Genomic DNA, 18,088 nt, shown 5'->3' with positions numbered 1-18,088 from the left:
TGAGTAGTAGGTGTCCTATAGGGCCCAGAGGCTCAGCCTCCCAAATCACCTGAGGTGGACACTCTAGGTGCACCCCTTAATGGGCTGTGTGCACAGTTTTGTTGTAGTTGAGCCTTGATTGCTGTTGGTGTCACTGGGAGGAATTGACTTCCAGGCCAATTGGCTGTGGGGACCAGCTGTGACTACAGTGGGAGAGCCGCTGTGCAGGAGACACCCTATGGAGCAGGACTTGCTTCAGTGTGGCTTGGTGCTCACTGAGTCTGCCCCTTGAGTGTGTTGCTTATGGATGTGAAGAGTTGTAATTTGGTATAGTCTCACACTGACCACTGGGTACACTGGCTCTTGAGTCTCCAGGAAGGTGCAAAGGCAGCCACTGCTTGGGGCCACCCAACAGGAGCTACAGAGAGATCTGCAGATTCCTTCTCTTTGTATCAGGTTTGGAAGTACCCAGATGAGGCCCAGCTGTGAAGCAAGGCAGGCTGGTGCTGGTGCCAGGTCTTGGGCCTTTTATTTATAGGTTTGGGGCTCCCTGACCCAGTTGCAGTTTGTTTGACAGATTTTAGCCTGAGCAAGGACAGGCTATTTATATGCAAAATCTGCTGCACACAGGTTGGGTGGGGCTGAAAATTGGATGAGACGGGGTCTCAGGGAATCACCAGGGTGGAACAAACAGAAATGGCTGCCAGTCAGCCATGTGACTGGGGACATCACAGCATAGAAACAATGATCCCTGCAAGTACCTCTTCTGGGAGAACACCACCCCCAAGTTCCTGCCCTGATGCCAGACAATCCAGTTCCTCCTCATATGTGTCTGTGTCCTGAGAGCCTTGCCCTGGCACTGGAGCTCAGAGGAAGCGGGACCTTGTAAGTTCAGTTTGTTTGCCAACCTTTTAGGAGGAGCAGCTGGATCTCCAGTAGCCTCTGTGTCAGTGAGCCCCAATCCGCCCTGGTTTTTACAGCCATTAGTTATGGGGACTTCTTTTCCCAGCTCTGGGACCCTGGGCTGGGCATCTGGTATGGGGCTGGGACCCCTTGCTCCTTCGGGCAGCCTCTGCAAAGACAATCTCCCTCCAAATTAAAAAAGTGGCACACATGGGTGCTGGATCAGCCCGCTCTGTGCCTCCGTACCTCCTACCAGTCTCTGTGTTCTTTCTTCTTTACTTCTTTAGGTGTAGGACTTCCATTCAGCCAGCTTTCTGACAGTTCTGGATGATGGTTGTTTTGTATTTTAGTTGTAATTTTGATGTGGTTGTGGGAGGCCTACACCACCATCTTGGTCTCACCTCCATTTTGTTTCTTTTTACAGATCAAAAGCATAGAAACGTTTGCTATGAATATCTGTGAACATTTCCTTTCTTCTTTTAACCATGTCATCAGAGCTCAAGTCTACGTGGAAGAAGTCCCTTGGAAGCGTTTTGAAAAGGTTACTTTACTTATTTGTGCTCTCAGTTTAATTAAAGAAACTGGCTTTATGACATGCTGAAATTTTACTGGGAACAATGTTGGTTTCTAATTTTCAGAATGGAGCTAAGCATGTCCATGCATTTATTCATACTCCCACTGGAACGCACTTCTGTGAGGTTGAACAGATGAGGAGTGGTGAGAAAATATTTTTCATGTTTTGATTCTGCTATAGCAATTTCAGGGTTTTTTTCTTCTAAGTTACTGTTTAATAGGAAACTGTAGAGAATTTTGAAGGCTTTTTAATCTGAGATGGGAATGAGCATTGTGACTTTAAATTATATTTTAAAACAATCTACTTTTTATCCTTAAAATAAAAAATGAAATAATAGTTTTGCACCAAATCTGGGAGTTAAATGGAGTGGATTGTTTTTATTACCAAGTTTTGAGGTAAGGAAAAAAGGCCCATGTTGACAAATCCCCAAATTTCTGATCTTTCTGACCAGTACTTTTAATATCATACTGTGCTTTAATTATAATAACTGTTATAGGAAATAGCTAGTAAATAACAATCAAGTTTCCCTGACATTTTATTTGCATACTATTACTATAAAAATGAACCTCACTTAAGATAGCAGTGACAATTATATAATTATTAAGAAATTTTAAAATTAATGGTGGAACATAATTACAATAACCCCAGGCCTGAAAGTAGCACATAGCACCTCTACTTGAGAGCAGCCAATCACACAGCCTCACCTAACTGCAAGGGAGGCTGGGAAATGTAGTCTAGCCAGGTACCCAGGAGGAAGAGGAAATAGATTTAGTGAACAGCTAGCAGTCTCTGCCACTGGAAGGTGAAAAGAAGACTGAAGAGGAACTGTGCAAATAGAACATTGGTGACTTCTATCCTATCTAATAAAAACCTATGTGGTCGTCACACCCTCACGCCGTAACAATCCATCACCAGGAAGCTGTGTGCACAGTGGGCGCGTGCAGGTGGGCGGGGACTTGACGCTGTATGCGCAGCGGGTCCCGACAGCTCCACATGGCGATGCCAGGGGCAGGACCCCCAGCTTCGACCTACCTCTTTGGGGCAATCCATTGAGGAGCCCCAGATGGGTGGGCGGGGCCTACCTCTTTGGGGGGATCAATCTCGGGGCTCCCACACTGTGAGAGGGCACAGGCCAGGCTGGGGAACCCCCCTCCCAGTGCACAAATTTTGTGCACCGGGCCTCTAGTAAAGAATATTTTAGCAGAGCCCTGGAGGTGGAAGTGGGGTGGCCAAGTATAGGGTTCTTCTGATCACAATAAGAAACAGGCTGCTCTTCACACCCTTGTTCTTTCCAGGAATTTCCAGGAGTTATCATCAGCCTGAATTGTAGTCACCTGGCTGCTGTAGGGTGGAAAAACTAGTCACCATAATTGGGCCAAAGCTTTTTCTTTCTGCAGAAAGCTACAGAGCTTCAGGGTATTATGATCACTGTGGCAGGGTTCCCAGAAGCTCAGCTTGACTCATCTGGAATCCAGTGCCCCTCCATTATCCCCTGGGGCTGGAGGGATCAGGGGAGGGCAAGAAGCACAGTTGCCTCAAGAGTAGGTAGTATGTATGTGCACACATATGTGAGTGCACACACATATCTTCCAGTGTTGTATGCATGAAGATGACATTTGTACTTTGTACCTCTTTGGAGAGTAAGGATCTGGTGCTCTTTGGGCAGCAAATTTTAATTCTTCATTTGTTTATTATCTAAGAGTTGAAACTGTGAGTTGAACCCAATATACAATTATTGTCATAAGAAATGCCCTTGTGTAGGCTTAACTGAAGAAAATAATCATTTTACACACACACACACACACACACACACACACACACACACCAATCCAAAGTGAAGGCTGTTGTTATAAACCCCTAAGTAGGGCTTTTGGTGGGGGCTGGCTAGGTTGGTGAGAATTCTGCCCCCTCAAACACATGCACTTAATCACACATTCAACCATGCAACTCCCAAAAGGGACTTTTCCCAACAGAATATATAACTGGGTTTCTCTTAATGGACTGGATTCATTCTTATCAATTGAGCAAACATTTATAGAAAGCCTACTGAATCTCAAGCACTGTTTTAGGCCATGAGAATTGCTGTAAAACTCCCACTGCATCATTTAGTGTACTTTAGGCTGTCTCAAAGTCTGCTAGCTCCATAGGAGAATGTGGAAGAGTGAAAGAAATTTGTTGAGCCAAAGGAATAAGGACTGTTATGTTTGTGACTTCTCCAGCTCTGAGAGGAGGGCTGGGCCCTGCATGTGGGGTGCAGGCTGTTGGTTTAGGTGTTATATGGAACCTGGATCTTCTGAACTCTTTCTTTCATGTGTCTCTGTGAGCTCCAAGCTTAGCCATGCCTTGAAGTCACTGGGATGGTTGAGTTACTAATTTAAACTCTATTGGGCCCCAAACCTCTGCACTATTTGAATTATAACTTATTAAATTTCTTCCAATCTTGACACTAATTATAAAAATTCATGGCTAAATAGAGGAATGGAAGATGCAGATGAGATCTCAACTGGTTGTGAAAAATAATCTATTAACACGGAAACTAGTGGGAGTAGGAAGATGGCTTTAAGGAAGGGATGATGACATGGAAGTCCTGGAGGAGAATAGATTTAAGAGATGTCAAGCTGAGAGACCATAGAAGTGAGATGGGACAAGTGGGAGACTCAGGCCAGAGACGGCCACTGACAAGAAGAAGGCTGTGTATGTCCTTTAGATATCCAGACTAAAGTGCTCTCCAGTTCATCCAAAAGAAGAGTTCTTGGCAAATCCAAGGTCTTTTAAAATCATCTTGATTATCACCTAGTGGTACAAAAGCCCAGTTAACTTCCTTCCTCTGGGTAATGCCATCTCTCCCCACCCAGAAGTGCGCAAGAGGGAGCTTTCGCTCTCCCTGCATGTGCTAAATGGACTCTCAAAGCAAATGACATTTAATTGATCTTCACTTTTTCTAGCACTTTATAAGTCTGAGGTTTTCTACTAGAATGATTTAATATAGTCTTAAATTTTCTGCATTTAGCTATTTGTGTCCTTGTTGGAGGTTTTAAATGTGGAAGCAATTATCCTCTTCATGACAGATTTTTTTCTTGGCTCAGTAAAGCTTTGTGCTTTGTGACACCTGATGCGTAGGTAAGGAATTGGACTTTTCTATTAATTCCCGGTGAGTCTCTTTCCCTTAGAGAACTAAAGGGGAGGATGTGTGCTTCTCTGAGAGATACACCACAATCTGCTAAGTGTGTAGGAGGACACTAAAAGCTGGAGAAGATTATATTCTAGCAAACTGAAATGTGAAAATCTTCCTTGTGCATTATTCCATAACCATAACCATGGCAGACAGACAAAAAAAAAAAAAAAAAAAGCTGATTAAGTAGTTTAATGGGAAGTAACCTAGAAAGGGACAGTCTTTGGGGTTGAATTACTTCTTGTTAGTCTAAATTGGAATCTTTTTTAGATTGTGTGAGGCGTCATATTTTTAGTTTATGGGTCTATGAATTTGAAAGGCTCAGGTTCTTACCAGTGTTTAGGAAGCTGGGGCACTGCCAACAGAGGAGATAAAATAAGCTCTCTGATTTCATCCAGAGTCTAACGTCTGCCAAGGGAAAAAAATTCACATTCAAAGAGTATAGGTTTTCTGTTGTTGTTTTTGTTCATAGGATGATGAGTGCACCGGAGTAGGTTTGTGTTCTGCCAGAACTGTAGCAAATAGTTAACTGTCCTTGGGAACATGAGACATTTTATTCTGTGTGAAACTGAGGCCAAAACAAATTAGAAAATGCAACTGCTTTCTCCATTTTCTTATTCTAGCAAGAAAGGAGATCATTTCAAAGTTTCCTAGCAGGAGTGACACTCCTGGAAGATGAATAAATCTCATCCCTGGCCAGAGGTGAATAGTGACGGCACATCAGAAATAGTTTTCAGAACCCAATGCACCTTTGTGAAACCTGAGAAATATTTACAGGTGGTTGAAGTTTTAAGAAGAAGTCAGTTATGGCAAAATCATCATAAAATTCTTTATAGAGCATTTCTATGGGGCAGCCATTTTACTTCACAAGTATTATCTTACACATCTATCAACTAGGAAATAAGTATGATTACCATCTCCATTTGACAGATGAGAAAATCAAGGTAGATAGAGTTTAAGTAACTTTCTCAGGCTAATAGTGCTCATAAATCGGGGAGGAGAGGCACAGAGAGCACTTAGATTTGAATTTAGAGATTCTGAGGCCCGAGGCTGTGGGCTCAACCTTTATGCAATAGTATCCAGGAATCCTCCTATGATTAAGACCATTGGAGGAGTCAAAGTTTTTTTTTATTTACATGGATGCTGGCAATCAAGGCCAGTTGTTTAGGAAAAGATAAAATAGATAAAGTTTGCCTTTGGTTCTCCTTCCCCTTCTCTTATCTCCCTTCAAGAGTTCCAATACTTTTTTTTAACACTACTTCTGATTGCAAAACCACTTTTATTTCTATAGGATATTTTTTTTAGAAGGGAATTACTGTTGGAAATAGATTATAGTATCCTATATAGATTATAGTATCCTATATAATAAAAGCCTAATATGCTAAGTGTCCAGTTGTCCGGTCGTGCATTCAACCAATCAAAGCGTAATATGCTAATGATGTGCTAAGGCTGCTCAACTGCTCGCTATAACATGCACTGACCACCAGGGGGCAGATGCTCCAACTGGTAGGTTAGCTTGCTTCTGGGGTCTGGCCAATTGGAGTGAGATGGGCTGAACATGCCCTACAGCCCTCCTGTGGTCCCTCCCCAGCCCTGATCATGCACCGGTGGGGTCCCTCAGCCTGGCCTGCGCCCTCTCGCAATCTAGGACCCCTAAAGGGATGTTGGAGAGCCAGTTTCAGCTCGATCCTGCAGGAACCAGGCCAAGAGACCTCCAGTTAACTTATAAAGGTTTAAAGAGTCCTTTAAGGGGTCTTTGTATTTCAATAGGACATTTTTAAGGAATAAAAAGTTTTCAAGACACATAGGAGCCACTCTAAAAGTGATGCTTCACATTCCATTTCAGAACAATGGAGATGGTATTTTTTCAGTCTGGGGCTGTATTAGAGTCTCCCAAAGTACACTATGGAATGGGAAGTGGCAACCTCTTTCTCTCCTGGAAAGACCTCTTATTGTAAATAAATGGGGAGAGTTAAAGGAAGGAGAAAACTTTGTATAGATGAGAATAATCCAAAAAGGAGGAAGAGACGTATGGAATCTCAAAATGGGATATTGATTTCAAACTCTACTTCTGCCAGTTCCTAGCCAGGTCACAATGGGCAAATGATTAGAAGTCCCCTGGGTAAAATTACTTATGTAATAGAATTGTGAGAATTCAGTAAGGTGATGACTGAAAAAGATAACAACTAAACTCATGCTGATAGTCAAGACATTCTTAGAGGATATTGATGCCCTCTCCCCCTCTCCTTGCCACATTCTGTATTAGAGTTGTGGGTGGGATGATCAGGAAGGGAAATGGTAAAGACCAATGGAAGAGAACTGTCTAGAGAAAAAGAGACTAAGTTGTGAGACACTCATTTCTTGATGTGAATCAGACATGCTGCATTCATGCATTCATTCATTCAACAGATGCTAATTGATTACTTTTACGCTTCTCTCAGATTTGGGACTTAGACTCACTTAGGATCAGCTCCATATTGTATTTAGAAACGCTGATTTTTCAGAACCATGTCTTCATCTACAATCTGATAAACCTGGCCAAGTTAAAAGCATTAAGGCATTGCTGGTGTCCTTCTCTTGATTCTTCTGCAGATATAACTTCCAATTAGAATTTCAGAATCTATATATATAAAAGGCTAAGTGACCGTCCGACCAGTAGCTATGACATGCAATGACCACCAGGGGACAGACGCTCTAACTGGTAGCTATGATGTGTACTGACCACCAGAGGGCAGATGCTTAATGCAGGAGCTGCCAAGCTGTGGTGACTTGGTAGCGGTGGTTCTTGGGTGACGCACCCCAGAACCAGAGAGGAGGGAGCCCTCTCACAATCCAGGACCCCTCGAGGGATGTCGAAGAGTCAGTTTTGGCTCGATCCCTGCAGGCCAGGCTGAGGGACCCCATCTGCTGGAGGGACCCCGCTCACTCCACAGACACCCTTTAAGCCGCGGTGCCACCACAGGTGTGGCCAGCCGGGGAGGGACCATGGGAGGTCCAGTCCCCCTCGGTCCAGTCCCATCCTGCCCAGTCCTGCCCCGCCGGCCACATTCTAATTAATTTCCTTTCAATGTGCACAAATCCGTGCACCAGGGCACTAGTGTTAAATAAATATAATTTTCAGTTTTACCACATTATCTTGGAACACTCTGGTCAGAACACCTTATTTAATCAGTATATGTTTCATCAGCAGATTTACCACTAACCCTGGCCATTGCTCTGTCTACTAGATGCACACATGTGGCCAGGAAAATATCAAAATATAGTCATTACTGATCTACTTCTGAAACTCCACAGCTCCTGAATTAATTAAGGCTTTGACACCACACAGGTGATGTAAACCATTGGATTATTAAAAGCTGCCCTGGTTTGTAATTGAGGAACATGTTACATTCTTATTCTTCACCTAAGACCATGTAGAATATAGCGATGCCTGACACCTCCAGCCCTTGATTTATTTACTAAGCAGACCAGGAAGGCTAGATATTAATCAGGAATAACTTTAAGACTGAATAGAAGTGACCTTTGTGATCCTGCCATGGCACTGTGCTAGGCTAGCAGGGGTGTGTACCCAAGTGTCCCCTGAATGTCCAGCCTTACCAGACTGCACATACAAATGAGACTATAGTGATGTTAATTCCTGAATTTTTCTGGCCTTGTAGGTCTCTCCTTACAAAACTTCTGGGCCTCTCCAGCCAAACTCTCCCACCTTCTGGCAGCCTGAGGGTGTGTCTCATGTGCTCAGGGAGAAGTTGGCATCATTGGGTACAGCTTGTGCCTCTCTGGCTCTGCTCAGCATTTGCTGTGCCAGTTATCACTGCTCCTTGGGAAGAATGATGTTCTCCACAGAACATTGTACCTTGGGGCTTCTCAGTGTGTCACCTGGAGCGTGGTCTCTTTAGGCTTCACCAAACTGTTGGAGCTACAGTGTGTTCCATATAGAAAAAGAAAAAGATAATTGTTCCCTCACTAACTCTGTGCTCCACCTGCCAACTGGATCCTGAGCTAAAACTGCCTGGCACACAAGTAAACAGCTTATTCAGATTATGCCTCTCACTCCTCCACCTCCCTCATTCACCTGACGAGGTGACATCAGGGGCTGTGGGGAAAGCTTCATCATCCCCTCCACTGTTTTCAGCTCTGCACTCTCTCTCCCAGGTCCTCAGGAACCAACTTTGTCCTTTCTCCTTCAGTTGAAAAACTTAGGCAGACCTATGCCTTGCGTGTTATCAGCCTCATCTTCCCAGTCTCTATTTATGCTCAGTCAGGCTTACACTGTTGTCCATTCATGAAGTTGTCTGGTTTTGCTGAGTTCATAACCCCAAGGGAACTGAGGATCTGGTGGTGACTGGCGCCATAAATCAGTATAGACCAGTGGTCGGCAAACTGCTGCATGTGGCTCGCGAGCCACGGTTTTCCACTCTGTTGACTAATGAGTTTGCCGACCACTGGTATAGACAATCCACATGAAGACTACCCCCATACAGGGAGTCCTAGCAGCAGACAGGACTGCTCTGTAGGAGCTGATTAAGTCATTTCAGCATGATTTTCTGTTGAAAGAGATGCAGCTCAAAAAGTAGAAGGTATTTGGCCTAGAAGACAACCCTACATGTAGCTGAGAGGAAGGTATTCATTTATGTGGGCTTCAACACAACATGGAGGTTTAGTCTCTGACCTTCAGTTCTCCAAGGGCAGGAGAGGGCAGTGAGTCGTGGAATCCAGATGGAGGGAAAGACATACCATCCTCATCATTTGGACTTCAGATGAGTCAAGGAGACAGAAAACATGGGCAGTGATGTAGTTCTCTGTATAAGCATAGTGTGCCATGTTTTAATGACCAGAATCCTCAGGACTCCGTGTCAGTAAGAAGGCACTGTTTTATGACCCCATCCCCTATTACCTTTTTACTTAAAGCAGGACCTCCAGTCATTCATTCTGGAATCAAAGATCTCAAGGTCTTGAAAACGACCCAGTCTGGATTTGAAGGATTTATCAAGGACCAGTTCACCACCCTCCCTGAGGTGAAGGACCGGTGCTTTGCCACCCAAGTGTACTGCAAGTGGCGCTACCGGAGCAGAGACGTGGACTTTGAGGCTACCTGGTATGAGCATGTGCTAGGGCCTAGTGCTGGCACAGGTAGTGTCTGCCCTTGCCCTTGGGCCTGGAGTTCATGAAGTCTTCAATTTAAAGGGAACCTTGGAGGCCACTCAATTCAACTTCCCCACTGTTCAAAATCCTTTTTGTTGGACAACAGAAAGCCAATGGTCTTACTTTGAGTTAATAAATCTGCACTTGAATCTCAGATTCTATTAGCAATAATGACCTTGAATAAACCACCTAACTTCCATGACCCTCTGCTTTTCATTGATGAAATCAGTAGTTCTCAAACATTACTGTGTTCACAGAATCACATGAAAGGCTTGTTAGAATGTATGTCACTGGGCTCACCCCCCCCCCCCCCCAAAGGTTCTGACTGTAGGTCTGAGGTGAGGCCTGGTAACTTGCATTTCTAATAAACTCCCAGGTGATGCTGATACTGCTGGACCACTCTGTATCAAGTGAGGATAATGATATTTGGCTTCATCCTAGATGCAGAAAGGGCTAAACTTTCTGCATCAAGGATTTTCCTGATTTTCAAACTGAAAGTCTCATGTCCCAGGAAACCTCTTGATCCCAAGCAAACTGTGACAGTTGGTCACTCTTAGGCTACACTCAAAATGAGATAACATTCACTGAAGCACTTTATAAATGATAAGTGCCTTAACAAAATAAAGGTATGAATAAGTAATAATATCTTTACAAGCTGTAATTAGGCCTCTGCACCCCCAGAGTTTACTTTTTGACCAGGCATCTCATTTCTTTGCTGAAGCTCTAATTGTTCAAAACTTCTAAGCTATGATGAACTGGAATCTGCCCCCGGTAGCTTGTACCCACTGATAACACTTAGCTCTGCTCCTTTGATTATGTGATAGGCTGGGAAATGCTTAAAGAGAAACTCACCTCAATCTGTTTTTCCTTTTTTATTTCAAGCATTTCCCATGGGCAGCAGCCTGATGTATTTTTGTTGAAAAGAGTACAAAATGGAGCATGCCAGAGTTAGGGTGCTAGTTGGGCCTCCCACTAAAGAGAAGGACTTCAAGTGGGTTATTTGATTTTTAAGCTCAGATTCCTCACCTATAAGTTGGGGATAATAACAGCACCTGCCTCAGGTATATTAAGGTAATTCAATAAAATAATCAAATAAAATATTTAGTGCAGAGAAAAAAAACACACCCTAAAATAACAATTCAAGGAATCAGCCACGCTAAGCAGTAAGAGTGCTGGAGTGCTTGGGAGTCCTCTTCATGGGTTCTTCAAACACAGAAGATTTATCCTGGAATTCCCACTGGGCCCTGGTGCCAGGTTAGGAAAATAGCCCAGTGACACCCAATATGTTTGTTGAGTGGTGTGTGTGTGTAAGAAAATGGGAAGTGAGTTTTTTTTAATATTACAAGATTTTAATCTTTTCTAAAATCAACAATAAAATTGCTTTCTGAGGGACAGGAAGGTCACTGCGTCTTAGCTTTATAACACATTCCTAAAGACCGCCCTATGAGTCTTCAATTCTCTTTTCTGTGTTCTAGGGACACCGTCCGGGACATTGTCCTGGAGAAATTTGCTGGACCCCATGACAAAGGCGAGTACTCACCCTCTGTCCAGAAGACCCTCTATGACATCCAGGTGCTCTCCCTGAGCCGGGTTCCTGAGGTATGTTTTATTACTTGCCGTTCTGAGGACCGAGAGAACTTGTTGTGTCTCCTGTCAACTCTGAGAAAGAGTTGAGAGTTAAAATAAGAAAGTGGGAGACACATGAAAAATGACATCTGTTGTTGTTCAAAAGCTTGTTATAGCAAGTGAGGAGAGAGTAAAAAATGGAAAAAAATCTGTCCAACCTGAAAACACAGGCCAGTGCTATAGTTCTTTAGTTTTGCTGAAAATTCTTTGAGTCTTTTAATCTCGCCACGTTTAAATTTCAGGACATCCAGAAAGTGAAGGATAGATGCGGAGTGATTTTATCTATCCATCCATCCATCCATCCGGCCATCTATTTCATATTATTGAATGGTTATTATGCCTCTGTCAAAGCATGAGGAATACAAATATATGTTAGACATGGTCCCTACCCTCAAAGGTAACATCATTCAGTGAAAGAATCAAATCAGTAAACGATATGCAATAAAGAATAAATACAGAGGAAGGTACCTAACTCAGGTATAGGGGATAGGACCATCCAGGCTTTCTGGAGGGAGAGGTGTTTGAGTTGAGTCTTAAGGAACAAGTGGGGGTTATCTGGGTTCACATTCCAAAGTGAGGGAGCAGAGTAGTATGGAGACAGGAGGCAGCATGGAGCAGTCATTTACTGCTGAGGGTCTGCAGTATGTGAAGCTCCGCGAGTGAATGTCTTTCCATGTGCCTAGAGGCGAGGCAGAAGCTAGATCAGGAGGGCCTCTGTGGTCTTAGTGACAGTCTGTGCTGTATCCTGAAAGCTCTCAGGAGCCACCCAGGGGTTTAAGCAGGGTCTGGTGCCACCATATTTGCACTTGAGAAAGATCACTCTGAAAGAAGTATACTAAATTAAAAGGATGACAGACTTCAGACATGAACTGTTGAGAGGCTGTGGCAGAAATCTGAAAAATGGGCCTGAACTGTGGCCATGAGGGGCTAGACAGGAAGAGTACTACCCTAGGACCTGGGCAGCAGGGACTCCTGCCATGGCCCAGCACTCTGGAGGCTTGCTTCCGGCCTTCCTCTGGCTGAGCTTCTCTCCGCTGGATGAAAAGTCAGTAAGACCAAGGCAGGAGCCCATGCATCCCCCCTAGACCATTCTCTGGATAACTGTAGCCCAGAATTTCCTGCCCAAATAACCCTGAGACTAATTCCAGAACCTGAGCAGTCTCTTCGCCAGATCCATTCTCTGGAGGGCACATCGGTGTGTATACCCTTAGGCCTGAGAGTGGGCAAAAGTCAGATGTTTGTAGGAGGTATGAATGGGACTTGAAATGCAAGCTGGGGTGTCCACCCACCTGACTATAAGAAAGTAAATGGGATGGGCCAGGGCTGGGGACTGACTCTTCACATGCTACCATGTCCTGGCATGGCACTGGGAGGAGTCAGAGAACTTTAAATCCGATCCTGGCCTTCCAGGTTGCGATGAAGGTATATTTGCCAAATTAGAAGGATAGAACATATTTCACAGAAAAGTATTTTTTTAGCTTGATTTATAACTTCTAATTTTTTAGACATCTGGTATGTGGGCCTCCAATTATACTCTTACCCCAGGGCGCACACATGTTAGGGAAAGGCCTGGAGAGTTAGGAGTGGAATGAGGAGGGAATTAGGAGCTTGACTGGCCAGGCCCAGGAGACCAGTTAGATGCTGAAGAGGCTTCCCAGGTTTCTTTCTTTAAAAAAAATTTTTTTTTAGTGATTTCAGCGGGGAAGGGAGAAGGACAGAGAGATAGAAACATCAATGAAGGGAGAGAATCATTAATTGGTTGCCTCTTGCACGTCCCCTACTGGGGATCGAGGCGCAACCCGAGCATGGGCCCTGACTGGGAATTGAGATTATAGGTTGACGCTCAACCCCTGAGCCACACCGGCCAGGCAGTCTCCCAGGTTTCTGATCCAAGAAGCTCTTGCTTTTCTGAGAAGCGGGTTTTGTACATGGAGAGGAGAGGAGTGGGCCCACCGTCTAATAATAGGACCAGGAGGAGAGAACAGTGTTGGGCAGTAGAGGAACATCAGAGGTTGTTTCAGGGACAGATGTGGAGCCTGAGTAACGGACTAGTGGGTAGGTGGGGGAAGGGGACGAGTGGTGGGTGGGTAGATAGATCCACAGTTGCCCAAGGTGATGTATACTATGGTGGATTCCAGATAGAAGACATGGAAATCAGCCTGCCCAACATCCACTACTTCAACATAGACATGTCCAAAATGGGACTGGTCAACAAGGACGAGGTAAGAACTTTGAAAATATTTAAAGCACATCTACCCTCCCGCCACCTCCTTATAAACTTGGGTCGATAATGTCACCGACCAAAACCCCTGAGAGCCATTGCCTTTGGAGTATTTATAGTTGCCACTGACTAGAGCCCTCAGACTCTGGGCCTCTCACTATCTAAGGCTGGAGCACCTGGAAGCGGGTGAGCGATTACAGAGGAGGGCTGGAAGTCGCAGAAGGTGAGAGACAAAGAAAGAACAGAGTGTGCCCAGGGAAACAGCTCTGCGATCTCCTTCTCTGGAAAGTGCCGCACAAGGTCACCGCTTCGTTATTTTCCCATCACGAAGCGATAAGGAGAAATAAAAGGTTCCCTTTTCATTTCATCCATCATCTCTAATGTTTGATTAAGTAGTCAATTCAGTAGCATACAATATACACAAAAACAGATGAAAGCGTGTTTGTGTTTCTACTTGCGATCACAGAAGGCACGATGGGAAAATTCAGGTTTTGAAAGGAAAGCTTGTCTTGGAAAAAGCGCTTCCCCTGACTTATTTTTAGCCACGGCAGACGGTTAACCAAGTCAGTGCGTCTGACTAGACATCCTGAAGTCCTGACAGGCAGCCTGTGGCAGCCGGTCCTGGGCGATCAGGACCCTCCTCTGACCTCCCTCCCCACCCCCCATCACACACACACACACACACACACACACACACACACACCCTGGGACAACTTTCAGAATGGCAGAATTTCTTTATTTGATCCATCTTTCCACACACTTGGATGATATGAAAAACACCCATTTTGGTAGCGTTTTTTAGTGTGTGGAGGGAGGGAGATAGGGAAGGGCCATCATTAACATGGCTCTGCTGCCATAGACTCATACCCTCTGGTGAACAAAGTCCCATGAAGGGGTGTCCAGAAGGTCCTACATTCTGCCTCCTTCCCCGGGACACAGCAGCCTTATTAGCCGCAACCCTTCTGGCCAGGCACCTTGTTTCTCTGTCGCTGGCTCCAGCAGGCTGTGCGTCACCCCAGCTGTGAGGGGAGGCGGAGGAGCAGCACTGGGAAGCCAAGGTCAGCTCAGGTGCCTGCTGGCGCTGAGCAGCCCTGACCCCACGCGCTGTTCATTCAGGAAAGGAAAGGATGTTGATGATCAGAATGCCGTTAATTAGGACGGGAAGACTTTTTAAATGATTACCTTTTAAAGGAGAGGGACCTAAGTGTAATCCTGGCCATGTCCACCAGCGGTGAAACAGAAAAAGGCCTCGGCTTCGTGAGGAGAGCGAGGCTTAGTTCAGAGCTCCCTCCTCCACCCCCACCCGCAGAGAGAGGTGCGGCTCCTCTGACCTTCAGGCCTGCACTGATCCCAGCTCAGAGCCTTGCCCAAGGGCTGAGGCCACCGTGTCCTTGCTCTAAGAAGTCAGACCAGAAGCTCCCTCCTGGGGTCCAGCAGGGGACCTGAAGGCAAAAAACCCTGTGTTCCTTTGGATCAGGGCTCTGCATGAAGGCACCTGAGTGACTGAACAAGCTGTCCCCGAGTCTGTGGCTGCACTCTCAGGCCCTCACCCAGCAGGTGTGTGCAAAGTGAAGGCAACACATGAGAAGCAGGGAGTCAGGACACTGACAACAGCAGAGAGTGACAAATGACAGGGAGGGAAGAAGAAGAACTCTAATAGGCAGCTGCCCGGAGCCAGTTGGCACTGGGATAGCCGCCCTGTGGACCTCCAGTGCCCCTGCGGGCATGGCGGGCTGACAGCACTGCACAGTGACTGGTGCTCAGTGAGAGTCATCAAGCCAAAGCCAAATCATGTTCACGCCACTCCATTTAAAAGGCAGGGATATGTAATGCATTTGAGAAACACTTATTACCGATGATTAAAATTTTTCTAAAACTCTTTAATTTTCTGGAGAATTGGCTCATCTCTCAACTGTTGCCAGAAAAATAAGGTGTGGCCATGCTTGAAGACACTGGATTGTAGGGCACATACATTTTCCTGCTTAGCAAGTTGTTGCTTTTGTCATTGATTTAATATTGACTCGTAGACTCCAGGAGAGGTCTATTTTAATGTCTCTGAAGTCCCAGTGTGTTTTTTCTGCAGGTCTTGCTCCCATCAGACAACCCGTATGGCAGGATTACTGGTACGGTCAAGAGGAAGCTGGCTTCAAGGCTGTGATGTTGCAGCCACCAGTTGGACTCCACTCGCAGCTGAAGACTTCCTTAGGCCACTTGTGGTGCTAAAAATCATAACACTTTTAACCTAGTATGTTGATTCATAGTGCGCGTTTTCCTCTTGTATGAACAAATTCTTCTACACCTACCTCAGCAAGGTGTTTTATGATTAGTAGCTATAACATGCTTTGTGGATACAGTTTATTTCACAAATGCTGAGCAGTATTAGAACGATCGTAAATTAATATTTCTTTTTAGTTGTCTTGTGTCTTCCTATCTTAGAGAAGCTTGGGAATCAATTCACTAAGAATCATGAATTAATGGAAGTGTCATAGCAATTAATTTGTGCGCAAGTTTAAGAAGCAAGCATTGTTTTCATTCGACTGAGGCTAAAACTTTGCTTCTGGGTACTGCAGAAAACGTAAGGACAAAATCGCATTTTGAAATATATCACCACTCTGACTTCAATTAGACTGAATATTTGAATTTTTAAGAATGTTCTAGTTTATTCCTACTCTAAAAGTACTTTTGTAATCTTAATGGACTGGTTTTATGTATTTTACAAGCCTTAGAGAATATTGAGTAAACATTGGGGCTGTGAAAAAAATATATAAATTGCTTTCTTTGAATAATGCATCACTTTGTCTCAAAGAACACATTTAATAAAAGCTAAGTCAATACACCGATGAATGAATATACATGTAGAAAGAGGACTAGAGACTCTATAGATGATAATATCAGTGGTGATGATTTCTGGATGGTGGGATTATGAGGGATTATTATTTTTGGTCAGGTGCTTTTTCTGAATCTTTCAAATATGAACATTTACTACCTATGTAATCAGAGAAATAAATATAATTGATGAATCAAAGATGCATATAAATTGGAGTGGTGATTATATCAACTGACTAACTCTACTATTGTATATATCATAAAGCTTCATAAACTATAATTTTAGAAACCCATTATGAAAACCTGTCCACTTGAACATTCTAGATAACCTTCCTTCATTTAAAAAACTCAATTAATTAATTTTAAAAATCTCCATTTTTAATACATTCTTGCATATGAGCACTTAGTATAATTTGATAATTTTGCTTCTTTAACCTTTATAATATTACTACTTAAGGATGCATGGTAGTCTTTAATTTCACAGGCTCATTTAAATCCTTGTTCCACCTCTTAGTAGCTATATGACAAGTTTCCTCGTGTATAAAATGGAGATGAAAATAGAACCTACCTCAGAGGTTTTTGAGGGTTAAAAATGAGTTAAACAATTGTAAAGTGCTTTGATACACAGAGATTTCTGTGTATGTTTGTTAAAATATGCCTGACACACAGAGATTTCTGTATATGTTTGTTAAAATAAGTATCCTAACTTCTTTTTCTTTGTTATTGACCCAAGTAGAAAGTCATGGTTGGATTTTGTGGGTGGGGTGAGAGATGGGAGGTCTGAGAGCAGCAAACCCTAGAAGATGCTGGAGGCCATTCACCTGCTGGAGCCTGAAAGAACAGGAGATAAGAAGGATGAAATCATTCGATAAGGAAAGCTTTGTGCTGTGCCAAATATTCAGGTTACAAAGTGTGCTTCCATATCACAGACCTCGCATGGCCCAATGGCTAGTACATTTATCCTTCTACTGATTTTATAATTCTCTTCAAGGAGGAATTTAGAGTCTAACATGATTTTTCCTAAACAAGCAAACAAGAGCCAAACCCTTTCCCCTTGATATTCTCTTGGTCATGTAAGTTATAGAAACACTGGGGTGGCTTCAGAGGAGAAATCCGTGCTAGGGCACCATCCTTAGAAATGCTGGCCCATTGTATACATGGCTGCATTTGCTTTCCTTGAGCTCTTAACACATTTATTGTGATGGGTTGCAGATGCGCTATTGTATCCCAGATGTTGTATCCCAGGTGTGTGGCAGGAAAGCCTGTGGTCTGTGAATTTTCAACCAGGCTCCTGTTTTGTGAAGGATGCTGTCCTGTGGTTAGGATTGCAGTCTATGTGCTGCTAACAGGCTTTGGGTTTCTCTTGCTGTGTTCACGGCTGGCAGACGGAGCAGGCCCCTGAACTGTAAACACCTCTGTTATTTGTAATCAAACGCTTTGTAATTTTGTTATGGAAGGCGACAGGGGCTGTGTTCCAATATTCTGGGAAGCAGAGCTGCTCTCACCCACTCTCCCGTCTTCTCTCCTCATCTTACTCCTCCCCACTCCCACCCCCCCACCCCCCATCTCCAGTACTTTCAACGGGGAATAAAGCAGGTGCATTTACCACCTGGGAAGCAGTTTGCATAGCACACAAAGGAGT

The 18,088-nt window shown here is 44.2% G+C and overlaps 1 protein-coding gene across 1 annotated transcript in view; it reads left to right on the top strand.

The window, feature by feature from the left end:
* LOC103284273 (uricase) overlaps positions 1-15,778 on the top strand; it is a 33,245-nt gene extending 17,467 nt beyond the window's left edge. Inside the window, exons 3-8 of the mRNA XM_008139545.3 lie at positions 1,307-1,423; positions 1,521-1,599; positions 9,543-9,726; positions 11,249-11,372; positions 13,538-13,621; positions 15,704-15,778. Of these exons, the coding sequence (XP_008137767.3) occupies positions 1,307-1,423; positions 1,521-1,599; positions 9,543-9,726; positions 11,249-11,372; positions 13,538-13,621; positions 15,704-15,778 (663 nt within the window). The remainder of the gene's footprint in view (positions 1-1,306; positions 1,424-1,520; positions 1,600-9,542; positions 9,727-11,248; positions 11,373-13,537; positions 13,622-15,703) is intronic.
* The last annotated feature ends 2,310 nt before the right edge of the window (positions 15,779-18,088 follow it).

Source organism: Eptesicus fuscus, chromosome 9 (genome assembly GCF_027574615.1).
Source record: "Eptesicus fuscus isolate TK198812 chromosome 9, DD_ASM_mEF_20220401, whole genome shotgun sequence".
Taxonomy (NCBI): Eukaryota; Metazoa; Chordata; class Mammalia; order Chiroptera; family Vespertilionidae; genus Eptesicus; species Eptesicus fuscus.
The sequence above is the reverse complement of the archived record's forward strand: the minus strand, read 5'-3'. Positions and strand labels throughout refer to the sequence as shown.